The sequence below is a fragment of the Neovison vison genome, chromosome 14, assembly GCF_020171115.1.
Source record: "Neovison vison isolate M4711 chromosome 14, ASM_NN_V1, whole genome shotgun sequence".
NCBI classification, from domain to species: domain Eukaryota; kingdom Metazoa; phylum Chordata; class Mammalia; order Carnivora; family Mustelidae; genus Neogale; species Neogale vison.
The window spans coordinates 17295346-17308279 of record NC_058104.1 but is presented as its reverse complement, the minus strand read 5'-3'; the positions used below and the strand labels follow the sequence as shown (position 1 = coordinate 17308279).

General features: G+C 59.7%; 1 protein-coding gene across 5 annotated transcripts in view; it reads left to right on the top strand.

Annotated features, from left to right (window-relative positions):
- The window catches only part of ABCA3 (ATP binding cassette subfamily A member 3), a 37611-nt gene that overhangs the window by 14174 nt on the left and 10503 nt on the right, over positions 1–12934 (top strand). For all 5 annotated transcript variants that reach the window (XM_044234182.1, XM_044234181.1, XM_044234183.1 and 2 more), the window contains 12 exons: positions 11–131; positions 4129–4302; positions 5753–5934; positions 6752–6895; positions 7322–7451; positions 7640–7794; positions 8067–8222; positions 8450–8660; positions 9421–9571; positions 10820–10918; positions 11682–11868; positions 12586–12889. In XM_044234182.1, coding sequence (XP_044090117.1) covers positions 11–131; positions 4129–4302; positions 5753–5934; positions 6752–6895; positions 7322–7451; positions 7640–7794; positions 8067–8222; positions 8450–8660; positions 9421–9571; positions 10820–10918; positions 11682–11868; positions 12586–12889 — 2014 coding nt within the window. The remainder of the gene's footprint in view (positions 1–10; positions 132–4128; positions 4303–5752; positions 5935–6751; positions 6896–7321; positions 7452–7639; positions 7795–8066; positions 8223–8449; positions 8661–9420; positions 9572–10819; positions 10919–11681; positions 11869–12585; positions 12890–12934) is intronic.

The following is a 12934-nucleotide window of genomic DNA, read 5'->3' as shown; positions in this document are numbered from 1 at the left end:
GGCCACACAGGTGAAGAAGGGCGTGGCGGTGCTCACCCACAGTGACCCCTCTCTGGTGCTGGTCTTCCTGCTGTGCTTTGCCACCTCCTCCATCTCCTTCAGCTTCATGGTCAGCACATTCTTCAGCAAAGGTGAGCCAGCCCACCCCCAGGACCGGGGCACCCCAGGGACCCCCAGCCCGGGAAACCCGGGGGGTTCCTTCCGGCGGGCTGGAGGGAGCTGTGCTCTGACAGGACCCGCGGGGTGGCACAGGCCTGAGTCGTTCTCCCGAAGCTGAAGCTCGGGGAGCTGTTCCTCCTGTTCTGTGTGTGTCCAGAGCTGTCCTAGCCTTGCTCTCCCACCTGCATATTGTGGAGCGACCTGGAGGCTGTGGGCGTGTCCCCCATGGTGGGGATGTCCCCATGGTGGGCGTGTGTCTGCAGCTCTTGGATACTGTGGCCACAGGTGTGCCCCCCCACCCCAGTGGAGTGTGCTTTTCCCTCTTTTACCAGCGGTGTCCGAGGGTTCAGATCTTGTTTCAGTTCCTCACAATTTCGCTCCCACGTCCACCAGACCCTGTGTTCCGCCGTCTCCACGCTGTCTTCTAGACTCAGCTGGAGCCTCTGGCTCTGTCCTGCGTCGTCTTTCTTTCTCTGTGGCGGCAGCACACACAGAGCAGTGGGCCATCGTCATTGTCCTTGAGCACACAGTTGAGTGTCAGCAAGCGTGCCCATAGGGTGGTGTGACCGTGCCCACCCCCACCCCAGAACTCTTCTGTCTTCCCAGATGGAAGCTGTGTCCCCCTAAACCCCGACTCCCCATCCCTCCTTCTGTCTCTGTGGCTGTGGCCATGCTAAGTAGCCAGCACGAGTGGACTCCCACAGTGTGCGTCCCTTTGTGGCTGGCTTCTCTCGCTGAGCCTGCTGTCCTCGGGGTTCATCCCTGTCGTAGTGGGGTTCCTCCTACTGTGTGGATGGGGCACTTGTGCTCGTCCTCCCACCTCTCCACACACACGTGTGCACAGCTCAGCGCCTGGAGTCATGCTGCTATGAACGCGAGCATGCCGGCACGACCTTGAGACCCTCTGGTCTGGTGTGGGGGTACCCAGAAGTGGCATGGCCGGGTCCCGTGCTGGCCCTGCATTTATTGTCTGAGGAGCTGCCGGGCTTTTTCCACTTTACATTCCTGCCTGGAGCGCCTGGCAGCTCCACTCCCTCGCCGCGCTCCTCACATCCTGGTTTGGGGCCGAGCTTGGATAGCAGCCGTCCTGGTGGGCGTGAGGCGGTGTCTGTCCTTTGTGTCTCCCAGCCTCCCCTTTATACTCACAGAAGTCTTCGTGCTGAGTCTGCGTGACTTCCTCGAGGCTGTCTTCCAGCTCCCTGGTTGTCTCATTGACCGTGTATGTTCTAGAATGTTCTAGAATCTACCGAGCCTTCCTTTCTCAGGCCATATTTTTCTTTTGTCGGGTATTTAGCTGATTCTTGTTCGCATCCACTTCTCTTGTTTCCTCATCCATTTTTTGGGGAAAACATCCCCCTTTTTTCGGTGGAACTCTTCATGTGTTCCTACATCCACGACTCCCTGATCCTCCAGTCCTGAGTTTCCTGTCACCTGCCTCTCCTCGGAGGACTCTGGACATGTGGCCCATCCCCAGATGGCAAGCCCCAGCTGAGGCTTCTCTCCCGACACTCACACTCACACACAACTTCCCTGAGATGCTTGGTGTGCACACACCCAGCTGTGCCCACCACCACTCCCTGACCTTTTCCCCAGAAGCCTGTCCCCTGTTTCTGCTGGAGCACCTGGTCTTTCCTCCACTCTCACCAGAACACCTTGGGATCAAGGATCTTCTCTCTCTCACATTCTACACCATGTCAGATCAGATCTGCAGCTCATGTTCCCACCACCTCCACTGCCCCACCCAGCCACTGTCACTGGCTGGGTTCATGGTGGTGGCTTCGACCTATCTCTCATTGTCTGCCCTTGCCACGCTTCAGCTCTAGGCACAGTCCGTAGTGTGTACCTCCACAACCTGGCACTCTTCCGCTCAATCCTTCCCCTGACCATCGGTCTCACTTGGAAGGAACGGAGGGAACGGTACAGCCTTCACCCGTGGCCCTGCCCAGCCCCCTTGCTCTAGGCTGGCCACACCCCCTTTAGCGCTCTCTCCTCTGCCAGGTCAGAGGTTTCCACAGTGCAGTCCACAGCCTCCTGGGGAAATGCAAGGTCCTTAGGGGGGTTCGCAAAGTACACACTATTTTTCTAAGAATACCCAGATGTTGTTTGCCTTTTCTACCACATTGATGTGTGCACAGACTGGCCCAGAAGCAAAGGCAGGTAAGACTGTGGCCTCTGAGCACCAGTCAAGACAGGCCCCAAGCTGCACTGGGAGCCATCCCCGCACACACTCCAGCAAGCCAACAACAAACAAGTGTCAACGTCACTCAGAAATGTCCTTGATGAGCAGCAAAAATTTATTGATTTTGTTAAACTTTGACTCTTAAGCATACTTTTCAAATGTTCCGTGGGATGAAACGGGAGGTTCGTGTAATGTGCTTGGTTGCGTACTCAAGAGTGATAATTGTCTTCAGGAAGAGTGCCGTGTCTTGTGTGCCGTGGCCGAGTTGTCAGCTAAACTAGCCACTTCCCTCCTGGGACAGCATTTCACTCAAAAGATTGAGCCTCGGATGACAATTACTCACATCTGAGTGTCTGGCAGGCGCAGTTCTCAAACGTGAGCTGTCTTTTAAGAGCACCTGACAGTATCTGATGTCAATTGTGAAATCCTAGCTTTCAAGCAAAAAACAGGATTTTACGAACTCGAGCCTAACACCGTGAGCTCGATGGCGACCCAGTACTTAGCCTCTTAGGAGACTGGAGCTCCGATCAGCCAACGTGATATTACCGTGTGTATGATAAATTGTGTCTGCTCTGGGAGGGTCTGCGGAGTCAACAAGTTATGTTCCGCACGACCAACACAGCACGCCATGAGATCATGTCCAAGGAGTAACCCTTTCGAAGTGCAAAGCAGATTCGCACGTGGCAGAGTGAGAGGTTCCTGGGTCAGCCTGGGTCCCTGCAGCACCCGGCCTTTAAGAGACGACTGCCTGGGGCGTGGTGCTTGAGTGACTCTATCGAGGGGGAAGACCCACGTGTGTCTGAGAAGCCTGTCAACGTGCCTGTCCCTTGTCCAGCTGCGAACCCGTGTGAGGCCCCAAACAGCGTACCACGACAAGGCGACCACAGAGCAGCCATAATCCCTTAAACCAGACGCTGCAGAGGCATGTAGACACGGAGCACAGTGCCACTCTCCTCGCTAAATTGCTGGAAATATAGTTGACTTTCATGAAAATACTTATGTTAACTTAAAGTGGCTTTGTTGTTCTGAAAAATCTTTACATTTTCTTAGTACTGGGTTGCTGTACGGTAAGAACTGGTACATGTGTGTGTGTGTGTGTGTGCATGACCCACATGAGTACACGTTCTCTGATGTCCTCGATCACTTCTAAGTCCATAGAGGGGTTGTAAGCTCAGAGCACCTGAGAGCTGCCAGCACGGACCACAGCCAGGCCGTTCTCCCCGACTCACCCATCACGCCTTTACCACGCATCACCTTCCAATCAGAGCTGTGCTTGGCCTGCTGGCTACTGTCACAGCCCCGGCCCAGGGGATGCCTGGCCCCTGTCTGCGCCTTGTTACTCTGCCCGGGACTGACCCTACCCGGCACACTCCGTTCTGCTCTGTTACCCTCTGTGTCCTTGGTGGCTTGCAAGCTCCGGGAGGGGAGGGGCTCGTGTGTGTGGTTGTGACAGATGCCCCGGTGCTGGCCACAGGACCTGTCTTGGAATGGATGAGTGAGAGCGGACGGACCTGGTGAGAAGCAGGCCTAGGCTGGGCTGGGCTGGGCTGGGCTGTGTCCGCAGTACGTTGTCAGGGCAAAGTCTGCAGGAGAGGGCTGGGGACATCCATGTGGGGTCGCCTGGGTGGGAGGGCCTGCGGCCCCAGGTGAGGTCAGGGTCCCTGCAGAGCATGCACGTGACAAGAGGAGCAGCCAAGCCTGAGGTCCACCAGCCCTGGGGCTCGCGTCCCCGTGCAGTGGCGGATGCCGGGCGCTCCCCCGCGCTCAGCACACGTCTCTTCTCTCCGTAGCCAACATGGCAGCCGCCATAGGGGGCTTCCTCTACTTCTTCACCTACATCCCGTACTTCTTCGTTGCTCCCCGATACAACTGGATGACTCTCAGCCAAAAGCTGCTCTCCTGTCTCCTGTCCAACGTTGCCATGGCAATGGGAGCCCAGCTCATAGGGAAATTTGAAGCGAAAGGTGAGTCTCTTCTGATGAGCAGCCCTCGCCAACTGAGCAACAAGGGAGCGCGCTCAGGGCCGTCTCCAGCGCGTGGCTCCAGGACAGCTCACAGAGCGGAGCAGGGGACGGCAGGGGACGACAGGCGCTCTGTGGTGGGGAGGCTCCTGCCCCCGCAGATGGGAGGTGCAGCAGGAGTCCCAGGGGAGGCGGCCCAGACCCGGACTCTCAGAGGACAGAGCACCAACGTGCCCAGCGCGACGACGGCCACCACTGGCCTTGAGTCCTGCCCGGGAGCAGACGTGAGCACCTGTGTCCCGTGAAGGACCTGCTCGATACCTCAATGAGCCACTGCCTGCACCTGGGGTGCTCAGAACAGCGAGGCCCTGGCCTCAGAGTCTGTGGGAGCTGACCCGTCCCCTGCTCTTGGTCAGGTGCCGGAACAGGTGCCTCCCTGTGCAGTGAGTGGGAATCACAGCCCAGCACTGTTTTTGTGATTTTCGTGAAATTTCCTGATTTCATGAAATATCACAAGGGTCGAATAAAACACGTCACTGGTACATGGGCCACCTGCTCGGTTTCAAGGGTGGGGTCAAGCCTACTGCTCTAAAGGGTAGAGAGGCCTCCATGGGGAAGCCCACCTGCTGGCGGTGCTCTGGGGACGACCTCAGAGGGGCAGAGGGAGCTGTCGCCACCAAGAAGAGGCAGGAGGGTGAGCGTGAGCTTCTGTGTGGCCCTGACATTGTGCTGGCCTCTCCCGTGTGGGGACGGACCTGCGTGTCTGTGGGCACTGGGCCCTGTGCTGCCCGGCTTCTCTGTCTCGGGCTGCGTGGTCTCATGGTCTCGTGTCTCATAGCCCTGGCTCTTGTGGTTTCCTAGCATGGGTCTGTGGGAGGAGGGAGGTCGCAGATCCTCCATGTGGCCTTATCTTTCATTGGAGTTGTTTTCTCCTGTGGTGGTGTCTTCTCGCACTTTGGCTTGTAACCGTCTGTGTCTCTGTGTTTAGCCGTGTGGGATAAATGTAGACTTTTTCAATGCACTGGGCCTTCCGGGTTCAAACACTTTCATAAAAGCTGTTAACCAAGAACCTAACTGTAGGGCAGCTCTTGGTCTTCAAGACCAAGGCAAAACTTGAAAACAGGCAAACTTCTGGTCACTTGAAAGTGACCAAGACCAAAGGACAGCTCCTTAGAGCCGACAGAGGGTAGCTGGCCGTGCGGAGGCCGCAAGCCCCGTTTGGGTTGTGGTGTTCCAAATGCAAAGGAAGGCAAGACCTGCAGGGACCGGAAGTCGAGCTTTACTTGTGCCTCGAGTGCTTGTGATTTTTGGAAAGAGTCGTAGTGAATATACACTATTCGCATGGGACTTCCCCGAATCATGCACACATATCCCTGTATCTGTGTGTGCATATGCATGTACAGTGTACATGCACACGCGTGGGTGAGTATGTGGGTCGTGCTGTGTCTTTCAGGCGTGGGCGTCCAGTGGCGAGACCTCCTGAGTCCCGTCAATGTGGACGACAACTTCTCCTTCGGGCAAGTGCTGGGGATGCTGCTGCTGGACTCCGTCCTCTACGGCCTGGTGACCTGGTATGTGGAGGCGGTGCTCCCAGGGGAGTTCGGCGTGCCCCAGCCCTGGTACTTCTTCCTCATGGTGAGTTCCGCACACTGGCCACCTCCAGGGGGGAGGGGTGCCCTCCGCATGTTTTCCGGGCCCCTCTAGTCCCTGGCACACGACCCCGTCCCACATGCAGTCAATGAGCCGTGTGTCCCCGGAGGCCCTGAGGCCTGCCCCGAGCCGGGAGGAGCACTGCACTCCAGGGTGTGCAAGAAGGGCTCGTGCTGCTGTCACGGGACCAGCACGCCCCACACCCTGGGCCTCCTCTCAGACAAACATCCTCCTGGCTTTTCTGCCCACAAAGTAAAAATAATCCCCACACAATCCCCTCACCAGAGATGAACTGGGCTGATCCTGTTTGGATTGTTTTTCTGTACACGTGCGTAGCACACATACGCTTGTATCTGTAGAAAGGGATCATGCTATAAAGATGCCTGGAACTTATCTTTTTCCTTTTAACCTGATTTAGCTATCTTAACTCTAAACGTATGGATCTGTTTTTGGGGCGCCTGGGTGGCTCAGTGCGTTAAACGTATGGATCTGTAAATATACTTTTAGATTTTTACCTATATGCATTTGTGAGTTTTTTTTTGGATTACGTTGTCTGTACTCTGGGGAAGGCTGCCAGGGACCGTGTACCCAGATGGCAGGTCAGGAAAGGGGCTCCGAGCCTCCCCAGGATAGAGTAGGGAGGAGCCCTGTGCCCCCGGGGCCGCTCTGTGGCCTTGGCCTCGCGGTACAGAGGACCGCGACCTGTCTGTATTCAGCGTGTCGCTGAAGGTTTGGCTTTCATCACACACAAAATGAGCCAACCAGGATCAGCTGCTCATCGGAGGTCTGATTTCCATCCTAGCCCTCGTACTGGTGTGGGCACCCGCGGACGGTTTTGGGAAAAGAAGAGGAAGATGATGATCCAGAGAAGGTGCTCAGAACTGAGTACTTTGAGGCGGAGCCGGAGGACCTGGTAGCTGGGATCAAGATCAAGCATGTGACCAAGGTGCCACCCCCTGTGGACTGGGCAGGGACGGGGACCTCATGCCACAGGGCGTGCCACCTTGTCCAGGGCTCTCTCCAAGCCTGTGACCATCCCCCAGGCCATGTTGTCCCAGGACACCCGTGGCTGCCCTCTGACCAGCTCTCCGGGCACCAGCCACTCTGCAGGCTCCATCCCCAGGCCCCGGGGGACTTAGGCTTGAGTCAGCAAACGCTAGCTGTGCTCACTGCATGGGGACAGACACTAGGGACCTGCCTGGGTCAGGGGATGTTGAGAGTGGCTGGTAGCAGCATGGCCTCCGGTCAGACCCTACCCAAAATTCCCCGCCTCCGCCCTGATTGAGACCCTCCGGCGGGCAAGCCGGGGACATTCCTGAGGGCAGCTGGGGGCGGGGCCCACAGTCCAGGGCTCCCTCTGCCTTTGCCGCAGGTGTTCAGAGTGGGGAACAAGGGCAAGGTGGCCGTCAGAGACTTGAACCTGAACCTGTATGAGGGGCAGATCACGGTGCTTCTGGGCCACAACGGCGCAGGGAAGACCACCACCCTCTCCATGCTCACAGGTGAGGGGCCTCAGCCTCTGCCCCAGCAGCCCCACCACAGGCCTGTGCACCCACCGAGGCGGGAGCAGGCTCACAGGTGACCTCGTGACCAGGCTGCTCGGGAGAATGGAGCGACCCGGGGTACACCAGAGCCGACCAGTGGGTGTCCACACTGCCCTCATACCTCTGGGTCTTCTGCTTTCCCTTAGGTCTCTTTCCCCCGACCAGCGGACGGGCGTATATCAACGGGTATGAGATTTCACAGGACATGGTCCAGATCCGCAAGAGCCTGGGCCTGTGCCCGCAGCACGATGTGCTGTTTGACAACCTGACGGTCGCAGAACACCTGCGCTTTTACGCACAGGTGAGCTGGCGGCTGAGCGGACTTGGGGCCCGGCTGGCTCCATGGCCTGCATGCTCTTGCCCCAGGACGTGAGCTCCCGTCCCCAGCCAGCAGAATCCATTCTGAGAAGCCTTTGTGGACCTGCAGTGGGGGCAGGGAGGGACGTGAGGCCACCAGGTGCCACTCACGGAGGGAAGGGGACGATGCTGAGGACAGGCTCCCCGCAGACTGGACAGGCCAGCCCCCCGCCCCCGCGGGAGCCTCTGTCGGATTCTCCGTCCCCGCTCTCACAGCTGAAGGGCTTGTCCCGTCGGAAGTGCCCCGAGGAAGTCCAGCGGATGCTGCACGTGCTCGGCCTGGAGGACAAGCAGGACACCCTGAGCCGGTTCCTGAGTGGAGGCATGAGGCGCAAGCTCTCCATCGGGATTGCCCTCATAGCGGGCTCCAAGGTAGGCGGGCGGGAGGCCGTGCACAGGGACGGCCACCTGGCTCTTGGGCTCCAGCCCCCTTGTGGCTCAGGCTGGCTGCAGCCCTCGGACGCCGGCAGAGCGGCCCGGCCAGTGTGGGGACGGCCACATCTTCCCAAACTGGAGCCTCACGGGGCCTCCTGCACAGCCAGCCCCAGCCCGCGACCCCACTCTGCCCCCACCCTCAGCGGCCGCCACTCTGCCCGCAGGTGCTGATGCTGGACGAGCCCACCTCGGGCATGGACGCCCTCTCCAGGAGGGCCATCTGGGACCTCCTGCAGCAGCACAAGAGCGACCGCACCGTGCTGCTGACCACACACTTCATGGACGAGGCTGACCTGCTGGGGGACCGCGTGGCCATCATGGCCAAAGGGGAGCTGCAGTGCTGTGGGTCCTCGATGTTTCTCAAGCGGAAGTACGGTGAGCGGTGCGGGTGGGCCGGCCGGCCGGCCTCCCTTCCCCACAGGCCCTGGCCCTGGCCCGGGGACAGTTTGCTTCCCCGGAGGGCCCCCGAGACAGGAGCGGGGAGTGAGATGCAGACAGTCCCGAGCTGGTTAGGATGATGTCCATCTGTGAAGAGGTAAGGAGAGCAGCCAAGTGCCCGCTGAGGCCGCAGGGACCAGTGGTGCCCTTGGAGAGGCCACGCTCGGTAGCGTAGAGGCTCTCAAGCCAGCGGCCCGTGGCATGTCCAGGGCCAGTGGCTAGTGCGTGGTTTGCCACATGAGCATGGCTTCCTTTCTCGAGGGCAGTCCGACACAGTCTAGCATGGCTGGTCCACCTGGGTCCTGCCCACGGGAGCGAGCAAAGACAGAAGCCGAGCTCCCTTCCTCAGACACCCAGCTGCATCCCCCTCAGGATGGAGGGAGGTTGAGGGAGGCCAGAGAGGATGGCCATGGTCCCAGCTCCCTGGCAGAGAAAGCAGGGAGCACAGGTCTCAGGGAAAGCTCCTGTCACAGCCTCTGAGACTTGGAGCCTGGAGTCTAGTCCCGCTTGAGCCTCGTGTCCTTGCTGTACAGCGACCCCCACCCCAAGTCCTCTGGCATCTCTGCCCAGCAGGGGGTGGGGAGGCCAGGCCCTCAGGACAGTGGGCACCCAGAGGCTCCACTCTCCAGCCCCTGCCCCATGAGCCGGCCCTCGTCGGGAGCCCGGGCCCCGGGGAGACAGCCTCCTTGGTGTTCAGGTGCAGGCTACCACATGACACTGGTGAAGGAGCCTCACTGCGACCCCGAGGCCATCTCCCGGCTGGTGCAGCACCACGTCCCCACTGCCACGCTGGAGAGCAGAGCTGGCGCAGAGCTGTCCTTCGTGCTCCCCAAGGAGAGCACACACAGGTGCGCACTGGGGCCTACACGGGGTGGAGGAGAGGGCTCCGTGGGCCTCTGGGGCTCCAGGCTTAGAGTCCCCCTACCACTGTCCATGTCGGGCTCGGCCAGCAGGAGCCTGTGACAGCACAGGGCAAACCCGCTTGCTGGGCCTGGCAAGCAGGCCTCCCAGTGCTACGGAGCCGGCGGACCGTCCTGTACCTGGAGGGAGAGTGTGTGTGCCCCCCAGCCCCAGGTCGGGCATGCACGGCAGCCGCTCCGAGTTCCTGTGGGGCCTGTACTTGTGTATCTTCCTGTGTCAGGCTTGGTGTCCTGCAGAGTCCTGGTGTGTGTGGGGGGGTGACAACCGAAGTCCAACTCACATTAAGAAAATGTAGGTGTAAATCTAGAAAGTTCTTTTAATCTTGCCACAAGCCCGGTTGACGGGTGAAGCTTTAATAAATTCATATGGGTTCCCTGACCCAGTTACACCATGACATCATCAGTGTCTGCGCTGTGTCCCCATGCTCATGATTTTCCCCCAGAAAACATGCTAGAACCCTCTTCTAGAAAGGTCTCTGAACCTCCAGTGAGCCCTGCTTAGGTTAGAATCCCAGTGGTGGGGTAAATTGTACCCCGTTCCCTCTTAGAAAGGAGGCGTGTTTGACGTCCCTGTCAGCAGGGTGGGAGGGGACTGTGCTACCCCACGGCCCCAGCGTCTAGCACTGTTTTCCTAAACACCTGTGTACCCGGCAGGCGAAGCTGGGCTTTTCCGCTCCTGCTAGCAGGCGGTGGGGTCTGACCACGGCGCGTTGCCTCCAGGAGCTGCTTTCTCTGGACGGTGTGTGTTCTGTCCCCTGCTCATTTATCCATCAGAGTGTTCGACATGTTAACATCCGCCATTTTTTGCTGTAGTTTTTTGCAGTTGGTTGCTGGCTAGTTCTGTGGGCTCTGTTTGCCATGCAGAAACTTGGTGTGCAGTGGGCCGTACCTTCACCCTGTGTTCATTTTTCCTACAAAGCGTTATTACCCCGCAGGCCTTTGGGTTTGTTTTGTGAGTTCACGTGGACTGGTACTATGGAACACCCCCACAGGCCCAGGTACTCCGGGTAGAAGGTCCCATGGGGACAGAAAAGGAGGACACCAAGCCCGCAGGGTTTTTTGCAGTGGCTTTGCAAGGACGGAGGTCCCTTTGTTCCCCCAGACAGAGAAGCAAGCTGCCTCAGAAGGCACTTGTGTGGTTGAAGATATGGTTTTCACTCCGGGTCTCGCTCCCAGGTTTGAAAGTCTGTTCTCGAAGCTGGAGAAGCAGCGGAAGGAGCTGGGGGTCGCCAGCTTTGGGGCCTCCGTCACCACCATGGAAGAGGTCTTCCTCCGGTCAGTAGACATACACTTCCAACAGACAGGCGCACGTGCCTGGTTAACGTCACACCCAACACCCCGCCTCGGGCGGCTGGACAGCCAGCTGCAAGCAGGGCCCCACGTTCTCCGCGGCACTCACCCAGCAGAGGGCCCCTGAGCTCAGGCCCTGGAAACTTCTGTCCTTCCTCATGGGGAGTGTGCAGCATCTCAGGACCCCTTCCTGGAGCAAGTGTCTGTCCAGGATGAAGGTGGGGGCTGGACAGGCTGAGTCCCAGAACCGTGGGCAGGGACAACAAACATATCTGCCAGGCTTGTCTTGAGGGCGTATTTGGCAGACAGAGTGCTAAGAACCAGATGTACAAAAGGAAGTGCGAGGTACGTGACTGTCCTTGAGGATCCTGGGAAGATCCTAGAGCAGGCAACAGGGCAGCGAGTGCGCACGGCTGAGATCACTCTTGGGCACCAGGGCGGCCCGGGCCAGCCTGTGGCCCAGCACCCAGGGGCTTGCCGGCCTCACTGCCTTGCCTGTGCCCCCCACACACGCCGGCCCTGGCTCTGGCCCATCTCCCAGGGAGGCGGGGTCCTTGTGGGCAGGGCAGGTCCCTTGTCTGGTTGTCTGTCTCTGCCGGACTCTGCTCGACTACGGTGCCCAGTGTCTGGGGCACGTGTTGACGAACCAGTGAGGGAACGAAACTCTAGCCAGGACAGCCAATGGCATGTTCCTCCTCCTCTGCGGGGACAGCCAAGTGGTGACCAGGCCTCTCGTGTCTCGGCGCAGGGTCGGCAAGCTGGTGGACAGCAGCATGGACATCCAGGCCATCCAGCTCCCTGCCTTGCAGTACCAGCATGAGAGGCGGGCGAGTGACTGGGCCGTGGACAGCCACCTGTGTGGGGCCATGGACCCAACCAATGGCGTAGGCTCCCTGATCGAGGACGAGTGCACCACCGCCAAGCTCAACACTGGGGTGAGCACAGGAGGCTGGGGGACCCCTGAGCCCCACGTGTTAGGTGTCCACGGGGGCAGACAAGGGCTTGCGGAAGGAAGCGCAACTCGCTGGGAAGCGGTCAGAGTACAGGTCACACGGTCATGCCAGGGAGGAGGAAAACCCAGAATGTTTGAACCGGCAGCTGTTGTTTCCTTTTGTCGCTGGGCTGCTCACTGATGAGCGGATGTAGCACGTGACGCTCACGGTGCTCCGTGCACTGAGGACTAGCCGTGGGCCTCGTGCTCTCTGGTGAGGCAGAGGGCAGCATCCGGGGGGCCTGGGCCCAGGGGTACAGCTGCCATACGGCTGAGCCGGGCTCCAACCCTGGGGGCTCCAACCCTGGTGCCTCCGCTGGGAGGACAGAGAAGGGCAGCCCTCTGCTTCCTTGTGAGTGCCACCCGGGTCCTCCCACCAGCAAGGACAGGGCACCAGGCAAGGGCAGAGGCCTCGGCGCCCCTGTGGGACCACAGCTGGTCCCCCTGTGCCCAGCACCTGCCGGGCCTCCATGGTGGTGTGAACCGCCTCTGAGGCCGAGTTGCGTTACTGAAGGAGCTTCACAAGCAGCCCTGGGGCCTTGGGGCACATATGTCAGCCTGGAGCCCCAGGCTCGCATTTGGACCGAGCCCGCGGCTGCTGCATGGGGGTCCCAGGCTGGGCCTGCGTAGCAGCCACGGCAGCTCATCTCCTCTGCCGCAGCTCGCCCTCCACTGCCAGCAGTTCTGGGCCATGTTCCTGAAGAAGGCCGCGTACAGCCTGCGCGAGTGGAAGATGGTGGTGGCCCAAGTCCTGGTCCCGCTGACGTGCGTCACCCTGGCCCTCCTGGCTGTCAACTACTCCTCTGAGACCTTCGACGACCCCAAGCTGGAGCTGACCCTGGGTGCCTACGGCCGCACCGTCGTGCCCTTCGCTGTCCCGGGGGCCTCCTGGCTGGATCAGCAGCTGGCCGAGCGTCTGAAGGGCATGCTGCAGGCTTCGGGCCAGGAGCCGCGGGAGGTGCTGGGTAAGCGGCAGCCACGGGGCCCGGGCTCAGCCCTCTGAGCCTGGC